At 48.5% G+C, this 18,158-nt stretch overlaps 1 protein-coding gene across 11 annotated transcripts in view; it reads left to right on the top strand.

Moving 5' to 3' along the window:
- The window catches only part of CELF2 (CUGBP Elav-like family member 2), a 505,360-nt gene that overhangs the window by 409,698 nt on the left and 77,504 nt on the right, over window positions 1-18,158 (top strand). For all 11 annotated transcript variants that reach the window (XM_087857734.1, XM_087857733.1, XM_087857725.1 and 8 more), the window contains one exon: window positions 16,878-16,926. In XM_087857734.1, the coding sequence (XP_087713860.1) occupies window positions 16,878-16,926 (49 nt within the window). The remainder of the gene's footprint in view (window positions 1-16,877; window positions 16,927-18,158) is intronic.

Genomic DNA, 18,158 nt, shown 5'->3' with positions numbered 1-18,158 from the left:
TATGAGGAGGTCTTTGGTTGTCTCGCAACTTCTTTCTATATGGGCAACTGTGTCTTTTCCATTCCAACTCTCAAAGACCTGTCGGAAAATCTTGCATGAGTGAGACTTACATAGAATTAATGTGTCCGGCCTCTAAGAGGATGAATGGACTTGGCGCTATTTTAAGCGCAGGTTTTCTGGCCAGATTGAGCTCATTCTAAAGCAAGAGGAGCAATTCGCTGCCCCAGAGTTTTAATCTGTTATACTCAGCATCACGGTCCCACCTTGCAGAAACCATAGGCGTGTAGAGCCCTTGCTGTTTCCCCATTCACGGGCCTGCGGTTCCGTACCAGGGGAGCAAAGCCATCACCACGCTGTCTCTCGATAGCCACAGCTTGAGAGACTGCATAGCGACCACGCGCGTGCTAGGATAGAATATCGTGCCTCCTTAGACGAGGTACTTTATAAACCTGTATGTGTGCGTGAATTTGGGAGGCTTAAAAAGAATGTCACCTGTCCTATATAGTGGTTGTGGGATTTCCCTGGAGTGGGTTCTTGGGTTCCATTCCTGCTTCTTGTGGATCTGAAGATGTCCTTCCGCATGTCGGGTTGTTCACAATCCCGGGAAATACAACAGACATCCTGGGCAGTAGTCTCTAAGCACAGAGTCATTTGTTGTCACAGAAAAACTCAAACCGACGTGGCCAGCGTTTTTCTAAGTCCCACTGTTGCTTTGTCAGACTGGCGTCAACGCGTGAGTGGCAGCCAGGTGACCGAATGAGAAGCAGAAGGTGAACAGAGGAGCCAGGTGGGAAAGGAAGCCAAGAGGGGCTGGGCTGAGAGATGAGTGCACCCCAAGGAGAGGACACATTCGGGGTGACATTCCTGCTGAGGGTGTGTTAGACCGGCACGGAGAACAGGATCCAGGAAAGGCACGTGGAAGGGGAGAGTCAAATTATGAGGCCTCCCCGGGAGCTTACACAAGCAAACACCTTGTGTTTTTTTCACTGATCACAACCAAACAGCTGGCTCGCAACCCCTCAGCTGAGTGTGTGCGGCCCCAAGGACAAAAACATCATCAGCATCGTTCTTTTCTGACGTCCCCTCAAATGTCAGGCCACACCCTTGTGCTGGCTGCTGTCAGCTTGCGGTCCAAGCACAGGCCCGGCCAGATTCGCGAGGGGAGCCAGACTCCACCTCTTGATAAGGGAGATACTGAAGTACGAGGGAGGGGTGTACATCAGATGCTGGGTTTCATCCCCGCATTGCTCTCCCCACTGCTGTGTTTCACTCTCTAATGAGAGCTGAAGTAACAGATTGGGGCTGCAGAGGAGCTCCTCCTTCCTAACCAGGCAGTTTTGGAGATTGACAGACTGTGCTTTCCCACCAGTGCTCACTGTGCCTGAGTCCCATGGGCTGAGCCTGTCACCCTTGACCTTGGCAAGAAGCACGAGCCCGTACCCCTCACGGCAGCAGGGTGCAGCGGCCAGGGTCAGCACAGCAGCTCATTAGTGAACGTGAGCTCTAGGCTCTCAACCCAGTCGACTAACCATGAAATCTCCTTTGCGTGAAAGGGGGAGGAGTGAGCAAGGGTGAGGACGTTTTGGTCTTTGTGGCAATCTGGTAATGCCTCCTCCAGGTGCTTTGATGATGTTGGCCAGGCAGAAGTGTTTGTGCCAGTTTGTAAGGACGCACCCATGTTCTATTCCTATGTAACTCGCCTCACAGTGGTAGGCACTCGTATTCAGGGACAGGAAAAGGAAAATAGAAAAGCACTTTGCATACAAGTCACGGACCTCTTGTGAGGCAGGTCCCTTCGGAGGCAACTGTACACAGTGCCTGGGTCCCAAAATAGCATCCCATGGACCATGACCTTCAGTATCTTTGACAGCATTTGGTTGGACAGATGTTGTAGTTGGAGTTCTTCGGGTGTGTTCATAAGCATTTTATCTTGACTCTCTTCTCTAAACATGATATGCCCTTCAAGCCTTATGGTAATGCCAATATTAAATATTTCCCCTGGTAGCTCTAAGAGGCCTTAGTGGGAAAACAAAAAGTTAGCTTTGACTTTACAAAATTCTAAACAATGAAAGAATAAATACACCGGCTGGCTAGGCATGGTTATCGATTGACCAAAGGGAAAGTTGGATCTGGCTTAACGCTTGAAACACTGAGGAAGCTGGGTTGGAGCGGAGCCGAGTGCCAGAGAGAACTGTACAGACATCTCAAGCCAGAGAGAAGTGTACAGACATCTCAAGCCATAAGGCTTCCAGGTGCCTCCATTACATGGCAGAGAGAAGTCACTGGCAACCTACTTTCTCCCAATAAAAAGGATTGTGCTGTTTCTCGCAAGGATAGCAAGCAGAGCACTGCCCCGGGGCTCTGTTTTCACCCCTTCGTTCTCACTCTGCACGAGTTCTGATTTCCATCATTCATTGTCTACTTCTGGTGCCCTGCTGACTCCCAAATCTTGATCTTGAAATCAGACTTCTCTGATTCTAGCTGTTACTGGAAAGTTCCATGCAGTTGGTCCATAGGCACTTGTAATACTAAAGCCATCTTCCCACGAGCACCCAGGCCCCCTTCACATAGTACCTGTCTGAGTGGATGGGGATGTCCCCTGAGACAAAAAGCCGGAAGTCATCCTCAACTCCTCCTCTTCCCAAACCACCCCATCTCAGTACCCTGTTTCTGATGAGCGAGGAAATCCTGTGTTCTCCCTTGGCAGCGTCTCTGGAATTCTGCCCTCTCTATCGGTTGAAACTAGTCGTCACCAGCACGAGTGAAAGCACAGAAGGGATTAAGAGATTCTCGTAGTTCTCCCTGTAATGACTACATTCATTCATCTTCCAGCTGCATCCCTGAGTGGGAGAGGATGGAATGGACTTAGGACACTGGGGTTGCATGTAACCCCCTGCACGCTGCAGGACTGTGTGAATGTGGTTATGTTGTGTCTTACGGCAGAAAAAGTGGACACACCTGGTGGTCTTAAGGGCGAGATCCGACCCCCACGCTGTGTCCCTTACTTTTTCTCCAGCTTCTATGACGCTCTTGTTCACGCACTGCATTCCAGCCATAGGATCCCTCACAAGTGCTGTTTCACTTCTACGAAGGTGGACTCGAATATTCCTTCACCGTAATCCACTGTAGCAGATGCTGAGATTGATCCTGTCCCCACTGAATGTTATTGCCCCCGATTATTCAACTATCCATCTCTCCTGCGGTAAGCTCCAGATGCCTCAAGGAGAGAGAACATTCTCAAAGCCCAGCCTCATACCGGAGATGCTACTCAACAAATGTGTGTTGAATACATGAACCCTCAGGAGTAGCTTTAATTCATCGACACTCTCTCAGTATAAAAAAATCTCAAGAGTTCTTTACCAACTGGTGGGGTACAAGAGGGAGGTGGGAGAGCGGTCTCAATACTTGGACTCTCCACTGCCATCCTTTTGGTCAGGTTAGACCCCTACTCTACAAACTTCAAGCACAAGGTGAGGCACGAACATGTGTGGTCACAATCCATTTTTTACTCTGGTTGTAAAACCTAAATGACTTAGGAAAATAAGAGCTTATCATCCTGGGTTTCTCTACAGCTTAATATATAATCTGATTGAGTCCTCACAGTCACATGGAGGTTTCCGTTATGATCCTTGCTTCAAATAGGAGTTTACCAAGGTATAAGGAGGTCAAGTGGCTTGGCCATAGGTCCTTGGAGTTGGCCAAGTTGAGCCAAGACTCAAACCCAGAGCCTGTGATCGTAACTGTGATGTTCTCTCCATTACAGAACATTTAATAAAGCAGCCCCAAATTTCCCAAGACCTCATTCAGAGGGGAACCCATCAAAATAGATGAACCACTGCAGATCAAGTGCTGTCAACAAGGCTTCTTGCCTTACTTCCTTGATATCAGATGTCTCCCTTATTCTTAATGGATCCCCTTCCTGAGTTTTCCTCTGCCATTTGAATTTTCGTTACCGTGCTGGATACTTGAAGGCCTAAACCAGAATCTGATCTTTAGAAGACTGAGCCTCAGGGTAAGGGTATTTATAGAACAATTGAACCATCATAATTTCCCCCAGCGCTGCCAACAAGTAATTTCCAAAGTTGGTAAACGATCTCACACATGAGAGTAGAAGGTAGAAATCAAAATGAGACAGTAAAATTAAACTCGAACTCATAAAGAATTAGCAGCACTGGAGGAGAGATCTTCATTTGGCAGAATACCAGCCAAAGTTTAGGACTACTGTGGAGGATGAGATGAATGAATAGAGTTGCTAAAAACAATATCAGATGTCTTGCTCAGATGTTTAATGGATTTGCATTTTAAACATGGCTGATATGAAATAGCCCTTAAGGCATTTTTTTTTTCAAACTTGCCATCTATTTTTAGTAGGGAATAATTTTTTTAAAAAACCAGCCTCATTTGTTTAAAAAAAAAAGATACTTAATAATTTTTGCCTAAATGTGATTAAGTGAGGAAAATTACACTAGTTATATGCTTCCATTCGCTTAGTATAAATCCCAAAGGCCATGGAGGTAGCTAAATAAACAAATGGCGAAAGGCCACTGAGTGGGGTATGGTATTTATTTGTCTGATGTAAATGGAGTTGTCATTCCTAAGCCAATCAAACCATGCATTTTTTATGAGAGGTTGCAACTTGCAGAGATGTAAATGTTAGACACTAATTAATAAACGTGGCTGGCAGAGCAACTCAAACAACTCAGGACTCTGACGCTAAGCTAGGGAGGGATCAGTAGAATACGAAATTCAGTGGGGCTTTTCCGTGGATTTGATGAGACGCCAGTACCCTGTCAGAAGGTTCGAGAGAAGATACAGCTGGCTTAAGTTTTCCAAGTTAGTTTCGAACCAGAGGTTTTAAAGATTTGCTTGATAGAAGGGTATTCTTGTGGTGGCTTTACTTCGCCTTGAAGTTGAAAGGGAACCTGAGATTACGGGATAAAGCGTCGCTAATCTTAACAGTGTTGAAGCCGCAGAGAGTGGGCGAAGGGAGCCCCGCGCTGTGCACAGAACACCCATAGACTCCACGGTTGGTATGGGGAGTAGTTTTGCTTTGTGTCATCAAGTTCACATTTAATTGAGCTCATACAGCTTGTAAATACGCGGATGAATTACTGGAAAGCTCTCCAAACCTTACAAAGGAAAGAGGCTACATGAATTGAGCGTTGGGGGCTTTTCAGGAGTCTGCTGAAAAGAACATAATGCGGTTTCATTGCCATGCAATGTACAAGGTTGCAGCCTATGAAGCTGTCACTGTTGCACTATTTATAGTCCACAAAATGGCAATTGCACACAATTCAACCTAATTACATATAGGTGTTCGTAGGTGACAAATACATAGCGGTTATGTTGGCAGAGGAAATACGGTCTCTCTATGCCTGAGGAGGGTCGCCGTGCCTTTCTGTGGATAAGCATATGGATGAAGTCCCAGTGAGAGGGAGTTGTCCATTTTGACCAGAGTTGAAGAGAAATGTTGAGCAATCTTGAGAAATAAGCCTGAAAAGGTAATGTGGGGTCAAAGCATGGAGTTGCTTGAAAGGCCAAGGAGCTGGAATTTAATTTGGCAGATCATGGGAAGTTTTTGGGCAAGAGACAGAAATTACTAGACCAGAGTTTTAGGCAGATTAAAAAGGCAGTGGTGTATGAGCTACTTGGAAGGCAAGGACCAGAAGTGAAGAGGGGATCATTTCATGAGTCTGAGGGAGCAGGAACCAAGAGCTAACAAGGTGGCAGCAGTGGAAATAGCAAGGAGTAAAGAAGAAAAACAATTGAGGGGAAATTAGATCTACACGGAGAATTCCTCTGGGAAGAAGACTCAGCAAAAATAGGGCCAAGCCAGAGCGGCAGTCAGGTGAGGGGCTAGGGAGGCAGACCCAGCAGCTAGCTGTCTCATCCAGCATGCAGGCTTCCAGTGGGTGACCGAAACTCAAGTGCAGGCCAACAGGTTGCGCCGTCCAAAGGGTATTTCCTGCGGGGATGCAGCAGGGGTGTGGCTGAAAGCAGCTGAGCGAGGGGATTCTGGGAAGCGGTACCAGGGATTGCCAGTAACTGGGTCGAGCCCCGGGGAGCAAGCGAGCTCCCAGCTTGGCCAGGACCCCGGGCTGGATTCGCAGGGAGAGAACAGGCACAGAAGGGCCAGGTCTACAACAGGCATCCCCACACAGGGTGAGGGCCAGCGAGGGAGGTGCAGTGATCTGCTCACCAGAGCGCAGGGCTCAGCTCATCCCTGTTCACACGGTGGGGAGAACAACGTAGTGGTGAATGGCCTGAGAATGTCTGGTATTGGGGAAAGGAGCCATCGTGAGCCTGGCAGGCTGGGTTCTCCTTTATCCCAAGGCTGTGTGAGAGCTGAGTCCAAAGATGGCCATTACCGGCAGAGGCTAATGTCAAAAGGACAATTTATTTTTAAACCAGACTCATTTGTCTTAAAGTATGAGACTATGCTAAGTTTGTGGCGTGCAGAGTCCATAGTATTGGAAATATAAATGAACTACCCAGGTCATTAAACCACTCCTTAATGGCCAGGCCAGGCGTTATTATTTCAGTGTGTATTTTGCATGGCTCAATTAGGCAGCATGTCTAATTTAGCATCTGGGTAACATCTGGAAGAATGACTCTTAGAGCACCCATCATTGGTTTGGGAAGACAATTCCACAATCAAAAAGAAATCATGATTAGAAAGGATATCTGTATATTTCCCATTTAGTAATAAGGGCAAATTATTACCTTTCTCTTAATTTTGGCTCATTAATCAGTAGTGATTGTGATCTCCCAGCTGTCACATGAAATCCTCGCATGGTCTTCTGCGGTACTTGGGGTGGTCCCAGCAGCACTGTAATCCTGCAAGCCTTTCCTTACAGTGAGTCTGCCCGTTTGTCTTCATCTCCAGAACTGTTTTATGCCCTCCAGTTTTTTTGTCATTAAAACATATAGATCTCAAGATTCTAGACAAAGCAAGGTGCAGTCTTACTGTTTTAACTAGTTACCCTTTGCTTTTTGCCAGATTTATTTGGGAGCTCAACTGCTTGTATGAATTGCCTCTTAAATCCCAAAGATGCAGTGACCAAGAGGGGAGGCCTGCATGGTCATCAGAGAAGGGGCTTTCTGTTCACCATAATGTTGCCAAACACAGTAGCAGTGCCCTTCTACAGAAATAGCAGCTAGTGAGGTACCAGATTTGACTGGCGGGTTACAGGGAGACCTAGATTAACCTTTCTAAGTAACACGCTATAATAGTTCCGAGAAAAATCAAACTAAGAGCAGAGTAACAGTCTCCTTGAACAGCCAGACTCCTGAAAGCCATACACTCCCACTCTGTTGTAACATTTCTGTTTCATTCACATCCCGTGCCTCCTCGAGCCTATTCATTTTTCTTGTAATATTAAGAGTAAATAAGCAAAATGGAAGCTTGTGTTACTCATTAATTTGAAAACACAGAATCTAATCACCGCTAATGAGTCCCATACATGCGGGCTACAGCTCCGCTTGCGGGTCTGCGTTGTAGGTACACAAGGTAACACAGGCCGAGTGACTAGGACACCGAGTTACAGATGGGGTGGTGGAATGTTACTTGACAATTAGAGTAATCCGTCAGAAACGATGACTTAATCACCATAACAGACTCCAAATTCCTTCATAGAATTCCACCCGGAGTCATCTAATTTTCCCGCCATATTTTATTTTACTTATTGTATTTCAAAAAAAATTTTTTTCCCCAGGACTGAATGGTTCTGCTGCTTGTTTTCCCTGCTCTGGTATCACACATGATTGGACTAGAAATGTAAATGGTGTCATTATGGCTAAATAGGCTGCCCCGCAGCCCGATGGGCCAAAAGCAGACCTATTTGCTTTCTGGGTTCTGTAGGTTTTTCTCCTGGATTTGGGAGTTGAATGAAACTAGCTGCATACCTCCCAGGTGAGCAAGAAAAGCCATTCTTTCCAGTATGTTAGCCTGGCTTTTGAAGGGGCCTTTTCTCCCCACCTCAGGGAAACCTTTATGCCCACTAAAATAATCATGGTAGTAGCGACTTTATTCAGCACTGTGCAGTCGGTACTTGGAGCACTTGGCATGTATCAGTCAGTGGCTATCAGGAAGAAACAGTTCTTCCCACTCTGAGCTTATTCCCGTGGTTGGGATTTGCCATGGGAAGGGAGAAGGTGACTTTTGTTTCTTTATTGTCATCTTGCTCAAAGCCACTTTCTCCCTTGGCCTGGATCACTTTGATAAAAACTTAGGTTAGCAAATACTACTTGCAAGTTTTCTACACACCGACTGTGTTAACTCCGTTCATGGCAATGCACAAAAGCAATTTGGAATAGCACTGGGCTTCGAAATAGAGATGAATCCCGTGCACTCTGCTTCCACCAAAAAAATTCCGTCTTCAGAGGGCAGCTGTGCACTCGGTTGTCTCCAGAATTTCCAAAGCCATATTCGAATAGATGGGCATCGTACAGTCCAGTTGGTTAACACAGAGCCAACTGCCAGCGCTCTCTGGTGTGAAGGGTGCTTAGCCAACAGTAAGTGGTCCACACTGACGGATTTTAGAGATCCTAGTGTACTTTGTTGCACTACCATTTGGGAGGAAACCACAAAATGTAGGATCAGTTAATGTCAGGGATTCAGAATTATTCTCCTCTCTGAGAATAAGTGATAGCTAGTCTTGGTCTTCTTCAGTCCACTTCTCATCAGTATAGGTGAGGAACATTTCAGGTAGCTTGGCCCGTGAACCAGCCTCAGAGTCTGATTCCGTTGTGTGTGTGTGTGTTTAGAAGGGCCTGATGAAGGAATTGTGGAAGAACCATCGCTGAACCTCTGGAGTGGGACGGTACGGCTCCTTCACGGACAGATGGGTCCTTGGCTGGGGCAGGACTTTCCCGACATGGCTGTAAAGCTATGGGTTTTTTCTTTCCATCATTACAGCCGTTTGAGTTTTCCTTCCTACCTTTTTCACGGAGGAAACACAGTAATTCCTGTTCTGGGGCTAACTTACAATGTTTCTTATGTGCGTGTGAAATACATATGCTCGTATACACCTATATGTATACACATGTACACTGCACACGCCCGTATGTGATTCTAAGAAGGAAGAAACTTCGACAATCTTTACGTTTAGTGTGGAAGAGGGAAATTACGGCAATTTTACTGGTTCTTAGAAACCCCAGGTTCACTTGCAGCACAACTGTGTGGATGTACGCAAAGGGCAGTCTGCAGGAGCGTCGGGGACGTCAGCTGCAGCCTGGGACAGGCCTGAGTCAATCCCTGCTCCACCACTGACTTGCTCTCTGGCGTGGCCAGGTTGCGTCCCTCCCTCTCTCACTCCCCAACCCTCCGTGGCTCCCCATTTATACCTGTCTCAGGGTCGTTGGAACAGTTAAGACACATAAAGAGCCTACAACAATGAAAAGGAAGGATTTTCTCTGTTTTTCACATGCACCAAAAAAAATTGCAAAAATTGGGGGCGCCTGGGTGGCTCAGTTGGTTAAAAGTCTTCCTTCGGCTCAGGTCATGATCCCAGGGGCCTGGGATCGAGCACCACATCAGGGTCCCCGCTCAGTGGGGAGTCTGCTGCTCCCTCTCCCTCTGCCTCCCCCCCACCCCCCCCCCCGTTTGTGCTCTCTCTCTCGCTCTGAAAATAAATAAAATCTTTAAAAGGAAATCTCACAAGAATGGCCTGAATTCCCCGCTTCACTTACCAGGTGTAGCTACGGGCCGCTTGTGGCTGAGGCAGCTCACAATCTGGGTCTCCGATTTCTTGCAGAGGCGCCGTGCTGTTAAAGGTACCTTTGCAAGTTGACTGTGCTCAAGTTCGTAGTAAGGCTGAGTCACGTTCCAGAAGCCACCTTTGTCTCTCTCCGCCGTCCCTGACGCGCAGCCTGGTGCAGCCGTGACCGAAAATGCCGCAGTGAACCTACCTGGAGAGCCGGGCCAGCCGCCGTGGCTCCGGGGTGCCTTACCCTAGCGGAAGGCCCCTGACAGGACAGGCTTTCATCTGCGGGCTCGGCACGCCTCCAGTGGGAGGCAAATCTTTTGAAACTTCTTTCTGCCGCTTATACAACCTTTTTTGAGAAAACTGCAGACAGTACAGGCGCTTTGGGTATCCTCGGTGTCCTGCACAGAGGCGGGAGGCGGCCTGCGGGAGCTGGATTTGCACCAGCACGGAGGGGAAGAAACGTCCCCGTTTGTCTTGAAGGCCTGGAGTCCTGTCATTTTCTCACGGGGTGCGTGGCTCTTGTGTGAAGTCACGTCTTTCCCGCCCCCCCTTCCTCCCTTTAAATATTTTATGGGCAGTGAGCTTATAACATGTACCATCACGGCTGTTCCCTCAGGGGTCAAGACAGGTTTAATAATGAGATGCAGAAGAGTGACTCTGTAAAACCCACTTCAGGTTAAAAAATGGCATGTTTTATTGAATCTCGTGTTAAAGGTGGTTAACTCATCAATCGGTGATGGCTGGGGTTAAACAAGTTTCAACACGAGTTCTCCTCGGTGCGAGAAACCAGCCGTGTCTCCTTCCCCCAGGCCGTCCAGCTCCCAGACTCGGCCGGTGTTAACACTGGCTGTCGAAACTCGGAAGCCCCCCCCTGCATTCATCACAGGACCAGGGCAGAGAGGTTGGGAGGAATCACGCCAGACTTCAGATATAATGGGGACTCGAGAGAGCGCGGCTCGTGAATGCTGGTGCTCCATGGCCCAGCCCGTCTCTGTCCCTGTGACATGACAGGACCCGTGATGCGGGCCGTGACAGTTGTTGCCAGGGTTCTGCACAGCTCCCTGTACGTGCGGTGACCGCCGCGGACTCGGCCTGATGGCTTTGCTCCAACGTTACGTCCTCCTGTTCGTTTTCACGAGCCGCAGCTGGGCACTTCTGTGACAAACCAAAGGTCAACACAGGAGCGAGGAGCGTCTGGTCCTATCAAGAGATCTGCCGTTCTGAAGACCAGGGGTTGGAAAGCCCAGTCTGGGGCCCTGCGTGTTTATGGGGGGACAAGGGGAGGGAGAGCCAAGTGCTGCTCACTCGTTAGGAGCTGGGAGAAAGGGGGAGGCTGTATACTGGAAGGCTGGCATGCCCCAACGCCGACCGACAGCTTCCCACGAGGGTGCCTGTGTCAGGGGAGGGCAGCCTGCGTGTCATTGATGCCATGCTCAGATCTGGTGCAAGGTTCAGCCCTTAACCTCAAGAACCCCCAACTCACTGGAAGCCTGATCAGGTCCCCAGGAAATGGACCTCAGTGAACTGTAGTAACTGTCCGCTTCTCTGGGAGTTTCCACCTTCTGTACCTGGGACGGAACACTTACTACGCAGACGTAACCGAAATTAAACAACTGCTTTCTAAGGAACAGGCTTGGCTCCAGTCGTCCCCCACCCCCCCACCAGGACGGAAGGAGCTCTTAAAATTTCCCCTTTTGTTAGAGTTCATCTGTATTTAAACAAACAGGGCTAGAGACCAAGAAGTTGATCAGTACCTTAATGTGTAACTTGAGGCAAAATGTTGTTCTACAATAAAATGAAAAATTCATGTGCAAAGAAATCTTCAAGGAAATCGATTTAGAAGGCTTTCTTCATAGAAATGCAACCTTGATGAAATACGTTAAGTCAAATTTACTGCCATGAACAGGATCCGTTTCCAAAACGATTGACCTTGGCATTTCCCCAGGACAAGCACTCTGCCAACAGGGAGTCCTGTTGTCTTGCTTTGCTCCAAGGACGGCTGACTTGAACACGAGTAATAGACTCGCTACTCCTGTGTCATCATGCCTCGGGAAACCCGCCCTGTGCAGGTCACAGGCTGGTGTGTGTAAAATTCCTAGACTCCTCCAACCGCATGGACGGATCATGAGCGTACAGACCCATGGAGATTTTTTGGGACACCGCCCGCCCACGCCGTGTGCCCACAGAGATGCAGATTCAACTTCATTAGTGTGTGTCTCTTAGGAGACTCCTTGCAAAACTTCTCGAAGATTGTCCTCCCCCAGGGAATCACCCTCAGCCCTGAGTCTGAGATTGCCTTAGGGCTGGTGAGGTATCAGGGGATGGCAAGCATGACTGCCAAATTCCCTGGCCCTTCTCTGGCCTGCTGCCATCAGCTGGGACCTCCAGGTGCAGAACACGGGCTCTGGGCCCCATCCCATCCCCCTCAGGTGACGGGGGCAGCCAGTTTCCCCCATCACAACAGGCATATAGTCTAGAGAAGCAGCAGTTTGGACACCCCGTGTCTCATCTTTCATTCTTGAGGTTGTGGTGAGGGGGTGAGAGTGGGGTTGCTGGCCACCAGTCCGGTTCCAAGTTTTAATTCAAGCTTGAGTAGACTTGCAGTGTTTTCATCTCACTTGAAATTCTCCACTCCCTGAGCACATCCCTTACTGTTAGCCTTGTACTTTAGGTGTTTTGTATTCGGTGAATGACCTTCTTTCGTGACTTCTGTTGCTTCCTCTCTCAGTCAGAAGGTCGTCTCATCATTTTCTTGTAGCAGAATGGCTGGTTTTCTGTTATTCTGTTCCTTGGAGTGTGTTCTCTACTCTGGAACGTCCTTCCCTCAGGTCCTGGTGAGCGTTAGGATTCCTTCAGGATTGAACCCAAACCCTGCTCTGGCTCAGACACCCTCTCTGGCTTGCTGTCCCTTAGCTGCGTCCGGCATCTCGGGGTCCCCACACCGTGCGTCTCAGCGTGCGCACGCCACGGAAGTGTGCGCACTGCCATGGTATGACAAGCTCCATCAGGACCAGACTCTTCCATCTGTGTATTTGCGGCATCTCACTAACAGGGCATCTGGTAAACGAAGAAAGAAGTGAACGAATGCATACTGCCAGTCCGACTGCGTCAAATCTTTGAAACCATTTCCTGCTGTAGGAAAGGAATCCCTTTGTTACACCTTGAAACTTTCCACTGGAATGCCTGCGCCACTCGACAAATCTCCAAAACTTCTTTGGAATCATGAAATTTTGAGAAAGTGAAACAACATTATGAGAACAACTCCTCCAAACCATTTTTTTTTTGTCTTCCTTGACGTTTACATCCATAGATTTGTAACTCAAATGCACTGTTCGTGATAATGAGCTGTTCTTAATACCGTACTGATTGAACACATCTCTCCAAGAAGGTCACAGTGCTTTACACACACGATCTCAGTAGTCTTCAGAACATACCCGACGGAGGGCGGCCGCACATTCAGAAGTTACCGTGCTCAGACAATCCAGCTTGTGAAGTTGACTTTCTGTCTCTTGGGGCCAGGGCAAGACCAGAGCAAAGTTTAAGATTGCAGTGTCAATGGCCACATTGCATAGCCTTCGGGGTAGTCTCAGGTCAGAAACAGAGCTGAGTCTCTCAGCAGCTGCAGGAAAACCAAAAGTCAAGTCTTAGAGTGATACTGGTCATAAAGCGCATAGATGAAGTGTTCGGGGAGGTCAGAGGAGGGGAGGTGACTTCCGCCTGGTGGGGTATAATGGTGCCTGCAGTGAGTGGGGCCCAACTCACACGTTGGGCATTTAGTAGAGAAGCAGTGTGATCGGGGGGTAATCAACCCTGGGTGAAACGAAGAGAGCTTAGACTTTTGATCCCAACTCTGTCGTTAGTCAGCTTTGTGTGTCCTTAGTGAAGTCACTGTTCCCTTCAGACGTAGAAATGAAGAGCATTGGGTTGAATGCTGCCCGGGCCTTTTATGGCTTTAGAGAAGAATGATTTCTGTTCTTGCAGAAGCTCCCAGAGCTGCTGCCCCAGACCTCCATGCGTGTCGGAGGCCCGTCTGAATGCCCGTAGCACTCTGTCTGGGCCCCTTTTCTGATGTTGGCCACCCTTTCTTCTGTGTGTGCACATCAGCTGCCATGATGGATGGAAAGCTCGCCAAGGGCAGAAGTCCTCTTCATTCGTTTTGTGTCCCGTGCATAGTGTAGATACACTCACCTCCTCTCTCCTTGCCCTAAGCTGTGACTCATCTGAGTCTTTGCGGCACGTTGACCTGTATGTCTTTGCTGTCTGGCGAAGAAAGACGCCACCTCCTCATCCTCTGCCCCGGACTCCACTGAGCTTTTTATATTCCCCTCCCCCATCTTGGCAGTGAGTCTACTTGAGATGGTCGTGTACCTTCCTCCTAGCTCCTGCTGCCGTCCTCCTTCTTACTCCCCAGCTCCGTACAATTTGGTATTCTGGCCTCATGACCCCACAGAAACTGCCTTTGATCAGTTCCCGGAAGAAGAGTGTGTTGTCACATCCAAAAGGATCCTTGGGCATTTTCATCGTAGCAGCTAGCAGTGCATGCTCTGACCACCACCTTGTTCTGAAAAGCTTCCCAGAGGCCCCTATGGGAGTAGTGGTTCCTGCGCCATCCCTCTTCAATTCCTCTGTCTTGACGTTCTCTATGGTTCTCTTGATATTCCTTGGCTCTTGGCTGTTTTCACTCTACGTTCCCTCCCATCCCCATGGCTCCTGCTGCCGCCACCCAGAACCATCACCACAGTCTGAGATGCATACCCCAACTTCTCTCAGCCCCAGTCACTTTGAGTGTGACGTGTCCAGACCTGCACTAACCAGCCTCCCCCCAAAACTACTTTCCCATGTTTCCCTTCTTTGGTCCATGCTCCCGTGATGATTCTCTCTCCACATCATCCCCACAGTCAGCCAGTTGCCTCTGAGGTTTAGACCTTCATCAGTTTCACATGGATGTTTCCATAAGCCTCTTAGCTGTCCTCCCCCACCCCAACACCTCTCTTCTGTAATCTATCCACCACATCATAGCCAGAAAGGACTTTTCTGGAATTCAGATTTGATCTTGTAGCCCTTGCTACTTGAATCTTCTATGTCTGACTTGACTTTGAGGCACGATTTCAGTTCCTTAGTATGCAGGATCGTCTGAGACCCAGGTACCAACTCCCTTTCCATCTCCTTCTTGCGCCCTTCCCCACACACTTACTGGCCTCCTTGCCAGGAGGAAGTATGCTTTTTCTCACCACTGTGCCTTGCACAGGATATTCTCTTGGTTTCAGATGCCATTTCCCCCTCCTCTGCCAGCAAGTCCAACTTGGCCTTTAAGACTCGAATCACATATCCCCTTTGCTAAGAAGCCTTCAGTTTCCTCCCCAGGCGGAATGGAATGCCTGCTCCCTTGAGCTCCTGCACCCCCTTGTTCTGCTGTCTAGCGTAGCACTTCCCATGTTGCTCTAGGGCCTATTGACCTGTCAGTCTCCCCTCATACACACTGAGCACCCGAAGGGCCTGAATTTCTTTACTGGGCCTTGTTCTCCAGTTCCTAGCCTAGAGCCCAAGACACAGTGGGTGCTTCACGCATCTTTGCTGAATGGATGGATAAAGGCATGCTAGAAGGATAGCCACTCAGGGCCTCAGCCATCTTCCCCAAACATTAGCTGTAGGATAGAGCCCACCTTACCCAGCCCAAACCAGGCCTTTCCACATTTTACTTCTGTCTGCTTTTTAGGGATAAATTCCAGTCTTTTCTGAAAAGATTGGTCTACTTACTGACCCCTGAACATTCCATTCTCATTCTAGTCTCTTCTCCACAAATTGAATATGTTAATAGAGTGGGAATCCGAGGAGACCCCACATGTCAAGGCCTATGTTCTATGCATAAGAGCATCTTGCCTTTTAGAATAAACGAAGCAGCCCTGAATTATTTAGCCTCTCGTCCCCTGATAGTACTCCCTCTTTCCCATTCCCCTTGTGTTTTGAAGACCCTGCCAGGCATTAGCTACACATGGCCCTGACTGCCTGATGATAATTTCCCATCATTTAAGTGCCAGAGCCAAATACCATTCCCCTTTCCTTTAAATTAGATAAAACCCAGAGCTGGGGCTTGCAAGTGATGGAAGTCCACTGGGGGAATTAAAGGTTCAGAGAGAATGGGACCCATTATAATAAAAGCATTTGCACGGCCAGTGACTCCATCTACACTGTGGCTCTGAGGTTCCTTGGGGTGTGATGAAATATGAAGCGAGAGGACCTTTGAAAGTGGTTGGAGGAATTTATTTTAATTGGAAATGGCGGTAGCATTCTGCGCGTGGAGTCAACTCTGGATCATGCACAGTGGTGAAACGGGCATTGCGTAAAGACCCACAGAGCACCCAGGGACACCGCGATTCAGGACCTTGGTGCCACTTTGTCTCAGGTTCCTCCCGCTCCTGCACACCTACCGAGAGAACCTGATGAGAAGATCCCGGCCTCCCGACCCCTCCTCCCCTCTCCCCTCCCTCCTCCGTTCCTTTAGTCGCTCTGCATTTCCTATGTCATACTTTGTATTTAAGAAAAATTACATAATAGTGCCTAAATCACTCAACTGCTAAACCTTCAAATTACTCAAAACTGTGAGAGCTAAGAAAAATCCCTGCAGCAGAGAGCATGGCCAAAAGAAAAACAAAGACTGTCTGCATTTAAATGTATAATATACTACAGAATCACAGTTCATTTTTCTCAGCATGTCCTGTGCCCTGTTCACGGCACCCCCTTTATATGCCTCTGCTCATTTCATTCCTGCCTTGCACGTGTTACCTCCATTGCTCAGATAAGGAAACTGAGGCTCGGAGAAGTTAGGACGCTTGACCAAGATCGCATGGTGGCGATGATGAATGGCAGAGCCAGAATTGCCTCGAACATATGGGCACAAACTATACCGAGTGTCAGAACCAGGTTTCAAACTCCGGTCAGACTGCAAAGCCCAGGCCTGTGTCGCAGAGCCCAGTGACTCCAAAGGGTTCTGTTCCGGAACGTTACCGCAGGCTTGCGTTTTCATGGGGTGACTTTGGACAGGGAGAGATCCTGTTGTTATGGACATGTCCTTATAACAGTATGAGGACTCAAGTTTAATAGTGTGGTGTTTCTGAGACTGTTCATACAGTTGTTCAATCTGCCTTTACTCTCTCACTTTTGTATTTTTAGATGCATCATCCCATTCAGATGAAACCTGCAGATAGTGAAAAGTCAAACGGTAGGTGGTGACCAACTGTCTCATGTGATACTGTCTGTTGCTTTCAATGAAGAAGTCAGATGGGGGAGGGAGGAGCCGGCCCCATGTGCTTCTGCTCGGGGAGAAGAGGGGGAGCTGCTCCCGGGAATTTGCCCCGCACTTGGCTCAGCTGGAGAAACGCAGAATTCGCTCTCCTGCCTCGTACACCTCTGATGTAAAGACCTGTGAAGATGTTGCAAGAAATGGTTTTCCGTGTCCCCCTGTCTGGGGCTTGCTCTGGGTGGTGACTTTGTGGCCTTTGCCTCTTCTTGATCCCCTCCCACAGAGCAAGCAACTGAGGACACCTGATGGGGAGGAAGGACCTCAGGGTGTGCAGAGATGAGTAGGATAAGGGTTCGCCCACCAAGAATCCTGCTATCTTTTCTCCTCCTTTGGTGTGTTCCTCTGTGGCACGCTTCCCTAAGTTGTATCCATGCATTTGCATCCGAATTCATTCAGAATTCAGCAGGCTGATGACACAAACGGACGCTCGGTACTAAAATATGCATGGGACGAGGTCTGTGGAATCATTGAGATTTACCTCTCCAAGACTCAGGAGGGCCGATAGCCACGTTTCTCTCTCCTAACTCTTTCTGCTTCCGTTTACACCCGCCTTCTGTCCCCATTTTCTTCTTTGAATTCACTGAAATGTATGTTAAAGGAATCTTCTACCTGCTTAGACCTGGGCGCGTCTCTATCCCCCAAGACTGACATAATCAGCACTGTTTGCTTCCACAGGCAGGTCTGCACCTCATTAATTAGTAATCAGGGCAGAAGCCGTGCACTCGGAGATCTGCATATCTGCAAATGGAAATTATGATTGGGGTCTCAGTCTCTCCGCAAGGTATTTTTTGCTAATTGTAGTGCATCCCATTTTCTGGCTTCTTCACAGACTGGGAAGTTTTAAAGAAAATTCCAAGTCATATCCTGGTGCCACCGGCACCCAGTTGGTCTGTCAGGGAGTAGATTTGGGCGCTCACCCCCCCGTCTTCTCCACCACCACACCCCTATCTGAGTCTGCTCCCTCCTTTCCGTACTACGTAGCACAAACCCAGCATCCAGCGTTACAGGGTCCAAAACCTCGCCCTGCTTTCCTGCAGGACCCCAGTCAGGTGACTTTGCCCCTTTATTCAGCAGTTACCCTGTGATGACTGACTTACTGTTGCTAGGGGCGGCCAGATCTTGACCCCAAGGAACGTACCGACGTTGAGTCT

Source organism: Ursus americanus, chromosome 31, assembly GCF_024610735.1.
Source record: "Ursus americanus isolate L20-20 chromosome 31, mUrsAme1.1.p, whole genome shotgun sequence".
In the NCBI taxonomy this organism is placed as follows: Eukaryota; Metazoa; Chordata; class Mammalia; order Carnivora; family Ursidae; genus Ursus; species Ursus americanus.
Note: the sequence above shows the minus strand (reverse complement) of the source record. Positions and strands in the feature narration are given on the sequence as shown.